Source organism: Streptopelia decaocto, assembly GCF_964273445.1.
Source record: "Streptopelia decaocto genome assembly, chromosome: 2".
Lineage (NCBI taxonomy): Eukaryota > Metazoa > Chordata > Aves > Columbiformes > Columbidae > Streptopelia > Streptopelia decaocto.
Window position 1 is genome coordinate 9,699,764 of NC_138655.1, and position 16,647 is coordinate 9,716,410.

The following is a 16,647-nucleotide window of genomic DNA, read 5'->3' on the forward strand; positions in this document are numbered from 1 at the left end:
AAAAGGCATGACAATTTGTATATAATCCACCATAAGTACCACGAAATTGCCGCGTTATCCAAGCGCTGTGCCCCTCAACTTCCCTGTTTTTCTTTTCTCTACCACCAGACTCTGATCCAGACAGACAGACGTCCCTCTCAGCACAGAGCAGGTACGAACCATAGCACAGACTGTCATTCTCATCACTGTTTTGACACAAATTCCCCAGAACGCAGCAGCATGACAAAGGTGGGTGGGTGGGAAAAATCAGGCTGCAGAACACGCACACTGACTTAGTCTGGCTGGAAGAATTCTAGTTAAAATGCAGTAAAAATAAGTTATCTTTTAAGCGTTTGTACAGGCAATCCAACAGAAGGCAACTTGTTAGCTTTGCTTGGAGTCTTATTTTAGAATAAAGGAATGAGTTGCAACCCAGTCTTCCTAGTCTAAAATGTTAGACTGCATCAGAATGTTTAAAATTATCTCCTGTTGTCTGCAGCAATAACGTTTTTGTTTTGAACTCTAACATCACCTACCTCTAAGTGTTTCTCACTAGGTTCCTCAGCATTACCAGATGAAAGACAATGAATATAAAACTACTCTTAACTTTTTATTTTTAAAGGAAAGCTTTGTGCAGCCTCTCAAGTTCCTAAATAGAAACGAACAACTCATACTCATTTGGTTTCGTTGACTTGGTTTTTAGACAAAAATCAGAAAACCTCTGACAAATCCAACTGCAACACTTACCAAAAAAGGTTACTACTATTCCTCTGCATCCAGACTTTCTCTACTGCCTATCACAAGTCCAGAGAAGTCAAACACGAAATGCGTTTTGCAATGAAATGGGCAAGAACTAGTCCCTGTAACTGCTCCACCAACTTTCCTATGGGTCATCTCTATTGGAAAAGGTGGCAACGAGGATCTGGAAGGAGGGACATTTGGAAGTACAGCAGTTTCCACAGCAAACATTTAATCATAGGCTTAAACTGGCTCAGAGCAACTCAACATGTCATGCATGAGACTCCTTTAACACCACAAAACCAGGACTGGCCAACACGATGGGACATGTGAACTAAGACTCACCACTGCTTGTGAGCAGAACAGCTACAGGAATGTTTGACTATGATTCACTCACCCTGAGAAAGAAATACATTCTAACCTAATGTATTCTAACCAGAATGTATATAACATTACAGATATATTTGAAGGATTTGAAGTCAAGTCTACAAGTGTTAGACTGTCCTTCTGCCTTAAATAAGGCTGGTACCTTATCATGAAAAAATGTTACACACTAAAAGAAAACACTGTTTTAAGGTCCAATTGCATTCATCCCTTCCCCATTTTAGAGGTGCACATATATTGACATACATGACTGACTTCTGAATTTCTTTCTAGAAACCTCAAAGCAGGGAGGGAGAGTCTTTCAGTCAATGCCTTACTCTATTCCGAAGTATGTATGGCAATTATTTTGTAATATAGAACCGTAGTGAAGTACAACTAAGAAAAAAATACAATCTGATTTTCAAATGTTACAGTTGCGAATTTGTCTGATAGTCACATACCTAGAACGTGCATTCAGATATAAAGACAAGTGACAACATCCACAAATACAGTAATCTTTTAAAAATGTTTAAATATTAAATTCTTAACTCCAAAAAGTGTCTCATCTGACACATACTCAGAAGAATCTTGAATTACTCTATTAAGGTTCCAGAAGTAAACGTTATACTGCTCTTTAAGGTAAGCTTTACCTATGTGTACTTCAGTTCTAACCAAAAATGATTATTTTCTACGGACTTAAGTTGGGCCTATTTTCTGGAATTTCTCAAATAATGCTTTGATTCCATCTGCCAGAACAATATGCTTCTTACTCCTACTCTTCAAGATGCCTCTGTTTGTGCTCCACAAATATAAAGTCACATATAAAAGAAGATGAGAAATTCTTTGTAACATTATTTAGGGCCAGCAGATCAACAATTTAAAAGTATTGTTTTCAGCTTTTCTGTCATATGTGCATCACACAAGGCCCCTACTGGCCACTTGGAAAATCATTAGTCTTTTCTTCTGTTGAATGTGAACTACAGAAAAAGTGTCAAGCAGCCAGTTCAGCTATTTAATTAACAGTTGTTTTTTAACAGATTGGTTTTGCTACCACCACTACTGCATTGCTCAACAAATGATAAAAATGAGTTGTGCAGTACATATAAACTGATCTGCTGCAAGTGGTTGATCCAAATCCTATTTCAGTCAGTTTTTCCATCAGTAGTTAGTTTAATTTCACTGTATAAAGTATATGCTTGAGGGCATGATAGAGAGTAACAAAAGAAAGGGCCCACCTGCACGTTGAAGCCCTCTAAGAGTGAGCAAAGGCTAACAAGGCTCTCCTTGTTCAAACAGCACTTTCAGAAACCTTTGTCTCTTATTCCGATAACTCTTCAGATGTAAAATCCATCTAGATGTTTCTGTACATACTGTATGGGCCTTTGGTTATATGCAGTAAATATACAAAGAGTAGATTATTGATTTTAGTCATTTAGTCTGAAAACTTACTTTAGAGAACAGACAAGTACTGACAGTTTGAAATAAGAAAAACAAGGCTGAGGAATGAGAGAAAAAAACAACAAACCAACAAATCAAGAAAGAGAAACCTGACAGATTTAGTCAGCTGAGTGTCATGTGACAGCACAAAAAGTGTGTTGTTACAGGAAGGCTGCTGAGAATACTGACCAAGCAAGTTTTGAAGCAACAAGGGCTGGAGCTGAAACTATCACCTAAGCTTGTTTGCGTGACTGAAGTTGATTTTGCGGAACTTTCCCAGTGCTAGCAATAAACACTTTTTAAACCTACATAGTGTTTAGCCACAAATACAGAATTAGTCCAAAAAAAAAAAAAAGTGACTTTTCAACTGTAAAAGCGGGCATGGGCTTAAACTCTGCCAGGGGAAATTTAGGCTGGATATTAGAAAGAAATTCTTTCCAGAGAGAGTGGTCAGGCATTGGAATGGCTGCCCAGGGAGGTGCTGGACTCACCGTCCCTGGAGGTTTTTAAACTGAGACTGGACATGGCACTTAGTGCCATGATCTAGTCAATGGACTGGAGTTGGACCAAGGGTTGGATTTGATGATCTCTGAGGTCTTTTCCAACCCAGTCAATTCTGTGATTCTGTAAGGTGACTGGCATTTTCCCAATATCAATTATCACAGAGATCTCCTTTGAAGGCGCACCTGGCAGGCAGGATGCCCAGGAGCCACTGGAAACCAAAGAAGAGAAAAGTGTATACATACAAAGAAGTTTTAAATCCTCACCTTAAGTAATGCTGCAAACTGGACAGACCGTTGTTACTAATAGCTAAATAAGGAATTAAAATCTCAATTTTTAAGAAATGTAACTAGCAAAACCACTGGAGTAACCTACAAAGCTGTACTTGTTGATCTCTCTACCTAACATTACAAAACTGAGTTTGCAATTTTTAAAAAGTCTAAATCTGGATATACAATTTCTGGAGCAATTTTTACACCAATAGAATCTAGAATAAGTGAAATGTAGGGAGTTCAAAACACTTAAATAAAAGCAATACTAAGAGCAGTCAGTGCAATCAGTTTTGAAAAGACTCAGCTAGTAAACATCAGTAGTTATTTCCAATAAAAAGCAAAGAAAAAGGTATCTCTCATAAAACCTAAGCCCAAGGATTGCTTAAAAAACATGCCAGTGACCAGGAATGAGAATACCTGTCAATATCTTCTATTTTGTGCATGTTAAACAGCAATGATGGTACTATCTTGTCCATGTGCTGAGGTTCCCATATGGTTGCTCGAAGCTCATCATTAACTGTTTTTCGAACCACTCCCTGGATGCCCCTGATTCCAGCAATTCGGATCCTAAGGAAGGAAAAAAAGGAGTTACTGAAAAGGAGAAACACGGCTCCTCCCAGTCTGGCTGTTTGTTTGTGCAAGATTCACAAGATGGAAAGTAAAGGATATTTCTATCAACTTAAGCCTGATGCACAAAAGAAACAAAAGGAACCACCACTCTTATCCTAAAACTGTTAGAACAAAATGTACTGAGCAATAGCAATAAAATAAGAAAAAAAAAATCATTTTTAAAAAAAGACAGTCTCACTGTTAGATACTTTCATTATTTTGTTAAACAAAAATCACAAATCATAGAATGGTTTGGGTTGGAAAGAAGACGTTGAAGATCATCCACTTCCAACCCCCTGTCATGGGCAGGGACACCTTCCACTAGACCAGGTTGCTCAAAGCCCCATCCAGCCTGGTCTTGGACACTTCCAGGGATGGGGCATCCACAGCTTGTCTGGGCAACCTGTTCCAGGGCCTCGCTACCCTCACAGTGAAGAAAAATAGTTTGCAGGAGAATCTCTGCAACGAAATGAATGGCAAAATATTATTTTTTGACATGGTAATAGTAAATCAGCCATTATAATAAATGGTAGCAATAGAATTTTACCTATTGAAAACAAGTAGAAGAGTGGTACAGCCACCAAGTGAAATAAGCACAAGCTTTACTAATATTTGGAATTATTTCTCTTAAAATACATTCCTCATTTTTTAAATCCTAATTTTTGTATGGACAACACATAACTTGCTAAACTAACTCTAAAATTTGTTTAGATTTGCATTTGTAAATACATAAATCTGTAGCCTTGTTGTTTTCCAGCTATTTCTGAACAAAGCTATGTGCATTCAATATGAATCCAATACCATTCTAGACCTTCTAAGACAGTTTTAATAGGGTTACATACAAAACAGGGATGAAAATGGATGCACAAACAGCTAGAAAAGCCCTTGCTTTTGCTGTACTGCAACTACAGTGCAGTATCCAATATTAAGTTTTCAATATTAAGGATTTAAGATTAACATTTAAGACACAGAGCTTCCAAAATTCCATCACTGAAACATTTTTGTTATCTTTTTAATTATTAGCCCTTAAGGTCATCAAGTTTTGCTGACACTGTGGCTCTAGATACATTAAATAACAGCACCAGCCTCCCCTGCTGCAAGGGAAATCTCACCAGGTGAGATTTAGTTTCAGACCTGGAACTCTCCATTATCTGACTTCATGTGCAGGTGATGCTCAAGCTCCCAATCAAGCCAGTCAGTTCTGTGGAACCTCAAGCTACGCCAGTGAACAGCAAATCCAGATCACACAGAAACACACTGAGTGGTTGAGGTTGGAAGGGACCTCTGGAGATCTTCTAGTCCAACCCACCTGCTAAAGCAGGTTCACCAGAGCAGATCACACAGGAAGGTGTCCAGGTTGGTTTGACTGTCTCCAGAGGAGACTCCATGACCTCTTTGGGAAGCCTGTTCTAGTGCTCTGGCACCCTCAAGGGAAAGAAGTTTACCCTCATATTCAGAAGAAACCTCCTATGCTTCAGCCTGTACCCATTGCCCCTCATCCTACTGTTGGGCACCACTGAAAGGAGTCTGGGCCATCCTCTTGAGATATTTATAAACATTGATGAGATCCCCTCTCAGCTTCTCTTCTCCAGGCTGAACAGACCCAGCTCTCTCAGTCTCTCCTCATAAGAAAGGTGCTCTAGGGCCCTGATCATCTTCGTAGCCCACCGCTGGACTCCCTCTAGTAATTCCTTATTCTCCTTAAACTGGGAAGCCAGAACTCGATGCAGTACTCCAGATGCGGCCTCACCAGAGGATGTCCAGCTTTGGATCAGCTGAAGTACTCCCTATCCCCATCAATGGTACCAACTGCTTGTGATATCTGCATTTAGAATTGTAATCTGCAGCTCATCTGTTTCGTTGAATTACCTCGGTACCTACAGCAAACCTGGTAAGCCAGCTCCAAGAATGATTGCTGTTCATAAAGGTCTCTTTCTAAAGAGATACATTCAAACTGTCCAGGATGATATGGAAAAAGACAGCATTCCTATACATTTGGTTATCTGAGTAAAAATATTGGTTCACATGGAGGAAAGAGACTACATTTTTATGTACTGGTGTGCCACTAGCACTAATTTCATGTTCTTACCATTGCACGATAGATTGAAAAATGAGGGTCAAAGTACTGATAAAGGTGCAGCATCAAATTTCAACACATACAAGAAAGGTTTCACTCCTCTGAAGAAGGCTCAGGTGGATACTAAAGCGGAGATTACATTCAAATCAAGGTCATGTATAGTCTTATGTCACTAGGATAGAATTCCTCCCTAAGGGTACATCAACATTGCAAACTGAAACACAGGTGACACTGGCTGACAATTCAAAGAGCAAAAGATTAGCAGAGTTCTCTTACTCCCACAGCAATCACTGCTTTGAGGTATTTTACCTTGAGGTATCTTTATGTGTGGTAGATCATACTAGATAAATGAATCAGGGATGTGCTAGTCTCTTAATTCATTCCATGTTCTAGCTCATGACCAATATAACCTCTCATTTGCAAGGGGCAATAAAAGTGAAAGCAGTACTAAAAGTCATGGGCTGAGCTTCATATCCTGTTCCCTTACGAAATGTTTTACAGTAAGTGAACGGTTTAACATTTCTGGTTTAGTTTCACCAAGCCTAAAAAGGCAAAAATCTGAAAAAGCTCATTAAAACATTTATGAATACAATTTGCGACCATCAGCTCCAGGTAAATATATGGCACCTGAGAGAAGCCCAAGTTCCGAGGTAGGTGCACACACGGGCTTCACTCGTGACACCTGCTTAAAGAGTTTCCATCCCCTTTGCTCCCTCAATACAATTTACCATCCCTTCATTTCCTCCCCAAACAATTCACGGCGTCATCCTGTAAAACCATTCATGGGAATAATCTTCCTAAAGGGAAAGGGCATAGGACAGGGGGGAAAGTACAAAGGAATGAGTTGGATTTAATCCTAACCTTTTAGGGACAACGTTTACTGCAGAACCCTACATATAGCAACAGGGCAACAAGTAAGATGGCAGCAAATTACAAAAGCCAAGGAGGAGGCAACCAGGACACTAAAGGAGGAAGGAATTCTTCGTTTTATTTTCCTAAGTGCTTTATGCAGTATTCATTCTTTTTGAAAATACAGTTCGCAGATTTTTAAAGCTGCAAATTTTAAGAAAAATCTGTATGCATTGCAGCTAACGTAACAGCAGTACACCCAAAGGGTTGAATAAATGTTCAGCACATGGATTTTTCATAGTTGGCTGAACAATTTAGTGCACAGAAATAGAAGGGGTGAGTACAATAGAGACGTGAACCATATTATCTGAAAAGCCTTGAGTTTTCTAAAATGCTCAGGAGTTAAATTGTGATTGACAATCCATATAAAGAACATATCACTAGGGGGAGCTGAAGTAAAAAAAATTGTGGTGCTTACATAACTGTAAAGATTTGAAGTACTAATTCATGAAGGCATTTCAGTTTCGCACACAGTACCATACTGCAGACGTCTAAGAAAACTCAGTTTTAATGAGTAATTCTCAAATAGCCGATTCAAAATCTGCTCTTTTTATTTGTATAAGTAGCCCCATTAATTTCTCAAATGCAACTTGCACACATTTACAGTAATAAGTAGTGCCTTTCTGGAGCGAATCAATGCAATGCAGCAGGTATTATTCAGGTAAAATTTCACTTAAATATTCTAGGAGTTCTAGCCACCTAAGATTTGCAATATTCAGTGCTATATAAAACATCAGACGATCATTTTCTTCCTATGGAATGAACTATTCCATTAAATATCATAATAAAAGCTGCGTTACAGACTATATTAATGTGTTAAGATAATCTTCTATAATACATACAGAACAGCACTTACTCGTTTTGTATTTCTGGATCGTGGTCACATGAATGACACATGGCACTGAATCGAGACACAAAGAAGTCATAGCGTCTGTGATATGAAGGTGTGTCTTCCTCAATGTTGGCAAATTTGACAAACTGGAAAATGAAATACATTAAAAACCCTTTTGATAACAACTTCCCAAAACAGAATAACAAATACTAAGCTTCATTTATGAGGTAACATAAAACACTGCATTAGGAAAGAATGCAGATTTGACAATACTTAAATATTTAGAGATGAAAGAGTTAAATTAGAGAGTTTTCTTTTTAAAGCCTTTCCACTAGAACTTCATTTCAATTATGAAAGGGCACAACTGTGTGAAATACAAGATCCTATGAATTACAGAAACATCTAACACTTCAACAGTGAGTGTCATCAATTCACAGAACCACAGAATGGTTGGGGTTGGACGGGACCTCTGGAGATCATTCAAATCCAACCCACCTGCTAAAGCAGGTTCACCAGAGCAGATCACACAGGAATGTGTCCAAGTGGGCTTGAATGTCTCCAGAGGAGACTCCACAACCTCTCTGGGCAGCCTGTTCCAGGGCTCTGGCACCTCAAAGTAAAGAAGTTTCTCTTCCTGTTGTTGGACAGCACCGGTCCCACCTGCTTGACACCCACCCTTGAGATATTTACAAGCATACATAAGATCACCTCTCAGCCTTCTCTTCTACTCTCTTACAAAGATGCTCCAGTCCCCTAATGATCTTTGTAGCCCTCTGCTGGAGTCCCTCCAGTAGTTTCTTTTTTCTCTTGGACTGGGGAGCCCAGAACTGGACGCAGTACTCCAGCTGTGGCCTCACCAGGGCAGAGTAGAGGGGGTGGATAACCTCTGCTGGTCACCCTCTTCTTAATGCACCCCGGGATGTCATTTGCCTTCTGGGCCACAGGGCACATTGCTGACTCATGGTCAATCTGTTGTCCACCAGGACTCCCAGGTCCTTCTCTGCCGTGCTGCTTTCCAGCAGGTCAACCCCCAACCTGTACTGGTACATGGGGTTGCTCCTCCACAGGTGCAGGACCCTACACTTGCCTTTGTTGAACTTCATTAGGTTCCTCTCCACCCAACTCTCCAGCCTGTCCAGATCTCACTGGATGGCAGCGCAGCCTTCTGGTGTGTCAGCCACTCCTTCCAGTTTTGTATCATCAGCAAACTTGCTGATACACTTAACAGAATCACAGAATCATGTAGGTTGGAAAAGACCCTCAAGATCATCGAGTCTAACCATTAACCTAACACTGCCCGGTCCACCACTAACCATATCCCTAAGAACCTCATCTACACGTCTTTTAAACACTTACAGGGATGGTGTCCCAATGCCTGACAACCATTTTGGTGAAGAAATTTTTCCTAATACCCAATCTAAACCACCTCTGGTGAAACTCGAGGCCATTTCTTCTCATCCTATCACTTATTACTTTGGAGAAGAGACCAACACGCACCTCGCTGCAACCTCCTTTCAGGTAGTTGTAGAGTGCAACCCAAGCAATCACACAGTTCACTGTCACTAGCAGGTTAACTAGTAGTATTCTGACTTATCAAAATTCAGGGGAAATAAACTCGGAGTCATTCTGCCAGTTGTATCTTTAAGAAAAGGAAAAAGGAGTCAGGGAATTATAACCCAGTTGACTTCGCTCACAGAAACACATTCTGGAAAAAAAAAATCCAATTTGCAAACATGTACAAAGTAACGAAAGGGTAAGTAACAGTCAATACGGATTTCTCAAGAAGAAATCACATCAACCCAGCCTAAATTATTCCTATGACAAGGAAATAGATTTTATGAATCCAGATGAAGCAGCACCTGTCATATCTTAACTTCAGTGATAGTGTTGACAAAAAAATACACCAAATTCTCAAAGGGAAGCTAAAAAAAATCCCCACTGTTAAAAGAATACTCCCTATAAGATAGATGCAAAAGGGTTTAGAAAAAAAATGTAGAAAAACATGTAAAACATCAAAATACAATAATGTACTGAGTGAACTTCTGAAGAGGTCTGTCTGGAATACAGTAGTATTTGAGTTTCACTACAGACTTGGATGACAGAGTGGGCTTGTCAAATGTGCCAACACTGTCCAGAGCTTTAGGCACACTTCATGCCTGGAAATAGGACCTGAAAAATCAAAGTAGCCATTTAGGAATAACAAATGAAAAATACCATTTTAATACAGCTGTACAAATACAAGCCAGATACAGGAAAATGCAGAAAAGAAACTCAGAGTTATAATAAACTGCACATTCAACAATGATGTCATAAACTCAGAAAAAAAGAAAACAATATGTTGTGATACATCTGAATTACCCATGACACCTATGGAGAAATTTCTGCCATCTAATTGGCACTAATAAGCCCTTCAATTAAGTACTGCATCCAGTTGAAGCATCGCAGCTGAAGATGGTGATTAACTGATACAGACCTTCAATTATTCAATGGATGAACAAAGCTTTAGATAAACACCTGTTACAAAGGACTAAAAGACATTACATTATCTAGTCTAGAGCTGCCTAAAAGACATAGCTCTGCAACGTACAGAAGACAGCTATAAAAAGCAAAGAATAAATTGTTTTCTTTGTCCAATAGTAACAGGAAAAGCAATCATGGGCTTACACTGAAGCAAAGGCTACTCATGTTAAATATTAAAAAAAAACCCGAAATGCTGACATACTGCATAACGAACTTTTGGATTCTCCATCACTGACAGTCCACGTAGGGATGAAAAAAAGAATTAGAAAAGGTTGTCAGGAGAGGTGTAACATGATGCCAGTTCTGCCCAGAAGCAGCGATGTCCCATTAAGATCCCTAGTATCTATTGGCGTCGCTCAAGGGTCGGAACGGGAAACAGTACTATTCAATATATTCATCGATGACTTGGATGAGGGACTAGAGTGCACTGTCAGCAAGTTTGCTGATGACACCAAACTGGGAGGAGTGGCTGACATGCCAGAGGCTGCCATCCAGAGACCTGGACAGGCTGGAGAGTTGGGCGGGGAAAAATTTAATGAAATATAACAAAGGGAAGTGTAGAGTCTTGCATCTGGGCAGGAACAACCCCGGGTTCCAGTATAAGTTGGGGAATGACCTATTAGAAAGCAGCATAAGGGAAAGGGACCTGGGGGTCCTGGTGGACAGCAGGATGACCATGAGCCAGCACTGGGCCCTTGTGGCCAGGAAGGGCAATGGTACCTGGGGTGGATTAGAAGGGGGGTGGTCAGTAGGTCCAGAGCAGTTCTCCTTCCCCTCTACTCTGCCCTGGTGAGACCACACCTGGAATATTGTGTCCAGTTCTGGGCCCCTCAGTTCCAGAAGGACAGGGAACTGCTGGAGAGAGTCCAGCACAGGGCAACAAAGATGATGAAGGGAGGGGAGCATCTCCCTTATGAGGAAAGGCTGAGGGAGCTGGGGCTCTTTAGTTTGGAGAAGAGAAGACTGAGGGGTGACCTTATTAATGTTGATAAATACATAAAGGGTGAGCGTCACGAGGATGGAGCCAGGCTCTTCTTGGTGACAAACAATGATAGGACAAGGGGTAATGGATTCAAACTGGAACACAAGAGGTTCCGCTTGAATTTGAGAAGAAACTTCTTCTCAGTGAGGGTGACAGACACTGGAACAGGCTGCCCAGGGGGGTTGTGGAGTCTCCTACTCTGGAGACATTCAAAACCTGCCTGGACGCCTTCCTGTGTAACCTCATCTGGGTGTTCCTGCTCCAGCAGGGGGATTGGACACGATGATCTTTCGAGGTCCCTTCCAATCCCTGACATTCTATGATTCTGTGATTTCCCACCCCTGTATTCTTAATTCTTCTCACCAACTGCTAAGCACAGGCTGAGGCATTTTTTGTCGACTTTCCGAGATGCAGAATCTGCTTTTGTCAGCACATTACTCACACCTAGACAAGCCCAAAGCACTTTAGTGTAACCTACAGCATACTGATTTGTGGATGTTTTGAGGTAGTTTTATTGCTGAAAGTGAAAACTGCATATTTCAGAAAAAACACCACTTTTTCTATTTTTTTTTAGTATTTTTTCTGTTTTATCGAGAACACTTATCCCTTTCAACTGCACTATCACTTCACCCACTGAACACTACAGGCGCATCTGAAAATGATACAGCTTGTAAAACTAAGTTCTCAGACATTACTGAAAATGGAACAAAATTGTGTAGTAGACATCCATTTTATATGCCCTTCTGTATCCTGCATAGTTGGTGACAAAAAAGTGACATACAGTAAAAAAAACTAAATAAAATTATTGTCTACTGCCACAGTTTGAAAGACCATCCACAATCAGAAACCTTTTTTCTTTTTTTTCCAATATAGTAAGTTATAAAAATGATCAATTTCTGTCCCAAGAGACCCTGGAAAATGCTTTACATGTCTTATGTCTCATTGATTTGTTTCATGGAAATGTTCATTACAAAACAGAAATAGATTTTCTACAGTTTTTGGAAGGCATGAACCTAATTATTCTTACAATTTAATAAAGCATAAAGTCCGGGGTTATAACGAAAATAAAGCCAGACATTCAAATGTTGAAGTCTACAACTGATTTACTCCGCAAACTTCCATAAAAGAATGTAAAAGAATGGAAGCAAAAAGTTCCAAGAACACTGAACACTATAGAAGTGGCTGTGAGAATATTAACTCATCTAGCATTTCATATTAGCATATTATCTAAATTACTAAATTATTTGATTGACAGGATCTTCCAACATGAAAACTTAATATAACCCTAATAACTGTTTTGCTAGAAGAAAGATTTATTGTCCCAAGAAATGGCTTTGCAAGAATAAATGACAAATTGAGGCCAAGAAAGTGCCAGGGACTCTTATTCTGGACATTTCTCCTTCATCATGATTTGTAGATTTGTAGCAGGGAAGTAAGTACCCAGGAGTTACACTTCTCCCAATGGCACTCGCTGTAAAATGTCCAGAAAGGGCAATTTATTTTTATTTCCTCATGTGTATAACGCAACAATTTCACTCACTGAACATCAAGCATTTCTGAAGCATATTCCAGGATTAGCATTCACATGACTGAACATTGAGGCCACAAGAAAGCTGTTGTAACAGTTGCACTGTCCTTCAATAAAGTATAAAATTCCATTTCATTACAGCAATTTAAAGTTTTTACAGTACACCTTAGCCTATGCATTCTCCTCATTTAGCAGTGGTGCTCTTAAGCTGTTATTGTTGTTAAATCAAGACTCCTCAGCATCTAAGATATTTTCAAGCATAATTCAAATATAAAAATTATTCAACCTAAAAAAAGACAAAACTCTTATGAAAGCCCAAGCACTTGCTTGGGATATACTTACAAAGTTTTTTTTAAAGTAAACATGTCATTCAGATATAGTAAATGCTTGCGATTACCAATTAGTAATTTATGGAAGCTTTACCAGTACATGCGCCTTCTATATTTGTACAAAACAGAAGGCACAAGAAAGAACTTACACTGGTAATGTCGTATTTCCATTAATTTTCAAGTCCCTTCACCAGTCTTGTTGCTCTAATACAGCATTAATGACAAGAGTGTGAATGTATGTAAGCATATCACCAACCAAATGCAAAAAGGACAAACACTTCAACTTTTCTAAATAGAAAAGTTTCAAACGCTGGTTTCGTACATTAACTTTACAAACACAGTATTTAAATGATCTCAGTAAATAACCACAAGATTGGTTCCAGCAGTAGGAACTGGAGATTTAGTCACCTGAAACTTCTCATTTTGAGTTTTGTCGGAATGGGATGGATAGTTTCATGTTCTATTTTGCATCATGCTACTTGAATAAATATCATCCTGAACGCCATGCGTGCAGTTGTGTAACTGCCTAAAGTCATTTATTCAGCATCACTCAAATTCTAATAGATGCAGACATAGAATTTAGAAGATAATTTAAAAACCGACAAGATGAGAAAGAGTGGTTTTTTGTAATTCTGTCTCTCTATACCTTCAACTCCTCTGAAAAAAAAGATGGAGCAGGTATCCTAGAGATTAAATGTACATAAAATCACTATTAGCATATAATTCTGTATTGGTAATAGAACGAAAAAAGCATCTTGTAATAAAGATAAGCTTCCATCAGATACTTCCAGATTAGCATGCTGCAGACAAGCAAGATAAACAAGCACTCTGCTGGGAATATTAATTCTGACATTCCTTAATTTCACACTCTTGACATTTTGTACTATTTTTACATATACATGCACTTCAATTGTGCCAAACCCAACTGCTTTTATAAGCCAACACATATAAAAACCTTGTTCTTACATCAGGCAGTGACTGGCCACTTTTCCACCTGTGATACTGCTTGTCTTCTTTTAAATAACATATGGCTGTCACTGCTAGTATCATTATTTCACTGGTCCCAAGAAGAAACTGCCCTTCTAAAATGAAGCGTCCTATCAACTAAAGGACGCATTTGTGGCAAAGAATTTAAAATGTGGTTATACTGGGTTCTACAAATATCTGCTATTTTTCAGATGAAAAACTAATATTTTACTATCAAAATACAAAGAAGAATTCGCCCCATCAGCATTCCAAATTAGCTTAAAATGCTTTGTATTCAACTGAGTTTTGTTAACATAGTTTAAGATGAAATTTGTACTAAATTACAGACCCTATTGTTTTTGACCAGCTGCTCACTAAAGAAATTTTCCGGACTCTCTCCAAAAAGAAATAGTCAGAAAATTAAAAATATTTTTTTTTTAATTATCTCTTGTACCAAAAAATATTTGACCAAAAGTTCAAATATTTTAAAGCTTTTCATATCTAAACAGGAAGAACAAGGATAATTAATTCATTCTATCCCAGTAATATAACAACTATGGATCTAAGCTACACATGTAATTATTTCTACATGACAGGTAGAGATGTTTTATATGTTACTCAGTTACTGAAATTCTGCAAAATGGTTAGAGAGAGAAATTAGTATTGCCATAAGTTTCTAAGTAAAAGCTTATTACAATCAACCTTCAGATTCTGTAACACTTGAGCCAAGGAAATCTCACTTTTTCCCACCACATTTTTTCAGTTTCCTCACCAGCATATGCTACCCTAGCACGTGGTTAATAAAAATACCTTCCATGATACAAAAAAACACTTTGAACTTCATAGACATTGCCAATTTGAAATCTGTTTTATATATATATACATATATATAAACCTATTAAACCTACCCAGTATTGAATTTCACCTGTTTCCAAGTATCCATCTATATAAGTAGACTTACAATTGTTATTAGAAAAACCCACAAAAAACAACATTGCTGCTGTAGGAAGTAAGCTAACATAACTTACAAATAGAACATATAAAAAGTCCTAAGAATTAACTATATGTAACCTGAATATCAGACATAACCGTATATAAACGAAAAACAATGATTTAACTGAAACAACAATATTTAACATTTGCTTTCTAGCAGTAAATCTACTTAAAAAAGTGAAATTTAACTTCAGAAAAAGAATTTAAGACAAACAACTGAATGAAACTTTTAGGTTTTTTTAAGATATAGAACACCAAGTTGAATAAGTTCTGCATCCAAAACCAGATATTTGGAAGTCAGGGGGAAAAAAAACAAGCCCTGGATGACGGTGGGAGCTTCCAGATCCTTCCAAGACTTTAAAGTAGTCTGAGTCATTCAGTACACAGATTTGTTTCATTTGAAACCCTGACTTCCGAGAAAAAGAGTCCCCACAGATGAAGCAAAATTTGCTTGTGAGGCTGAAAAAAATCCTACAACTCAAGTGAGACAGTTGAATCTTACAAGAAAGACATCGCTGCCTTTGTATCCCAGCGAAGCTTTGAAAGTCAGCTCTGGATGCAAAATAATCAAGATCTACTTATAGCCACAGCCAGACTCCATTTAAGCGCAAGCAGACTGTACATTTGTATTGGCCTGAAATTGAGTTTAACCTAAAAATACAATGGAAACGTTTCCAAAAGCTGCCTGATTTTTGCCAGTTTAAAGACATTCACTTCATATACAATTTATGCTTCTTTTACAGACAATACTAGTTCCTGCTCCAAAGTGGTACCATCAGAATAATTACAGCACATGAAACATTATTCAGTCACTCTACCATCTTAACTCTTTTTGGGTTCTTTGTTTGTTTATTATTTCCTTCAGAAGGAGAAGAAATACTAAGAGAGGCTTAAACATGATAGTAAACTCTCTCCATCTAACAAGATATATTGAAGAACACAGTAGGTCAGTGTCCTACAGCCAAGCTGTCAGTGCCAATACACTTTGTTCGTCTTGAGTTAACACAAAAAGACCTTTATTTTGTCTTCACTGACTATAGGAGGCAGCGAGGGAAATCAGCATAATTAGGCTAAAATTAGCCTTTGGAATACTGTTGAACAGCCATATAGATTCACTCTCCTCACAGAATCTGACATGTTATTTACAAAAAATTATCATTTTGGTTACTGAGTTTTACAACAGACAAACACAAATTATCTCTTAATTTAGGAAGTCCATTAATCTGCTTTGCTCATGAAAGACTTCATTAGGAACTGACAGGGACATCAAATGAGTTCTGTTCAATAACATTCATTTGGAAGTGATGTACATGAAAGTAGAAGCTGGCACTAACTGTTGGGCACGAAGGATTCTAAATAACTGGAAAACTATTTCCCTAAGAGGTCTCACCCTGGCATTATTATAAAAACTAATCAAAAGAAGCAGGGTGTTCTGGCTCAAAGATATTAAAATAAATAAATAGATATATTGATATATTTGCCTCTCATTGTCCTCAGTAAAGCTGCCCTGTTAGTTTGGGGCACAAGGGGACACTCCTTCCCTACATGAGAGGAAGAATTCTACATTCCACCATAATAAGAAATTCTACTCCACAGTAGCATCACACTGCTT

At 38.5% G+C, this 16,647-nt stretch overlaps 1 protein-coding gene across 4 annotated transcripts in view; it reads right to left on the reverse strand.

The window, feature by feature from the left end:
* EFR3A (EFR3 homolog A) overlaps positions 1-16,647 on the reverse strand; it is an 85,343-nt gene that overhangs the window by 39,335 nt on the left and 29,361 nt on the right. For all 4 annotated transcript variants that reach the window (XM_082044112.1, XM_082044113.1, XM_082044114.1 and 1 more), the window contains 2 exons: positions 7,742-7,863; positions 3,708-3,857 (listed from right to left, as the gene is read on the reverse strand). In XM_082044112.1, the coding sequence (XP_081900238.1) occupies positions 3,708-3,857; positions 7,742-7,863 (272 nt within the window). The remainder of the gene's footprint in view (positions 1-3,707; positions 3,858-7,741; positions 7,864-16,647) is intronic.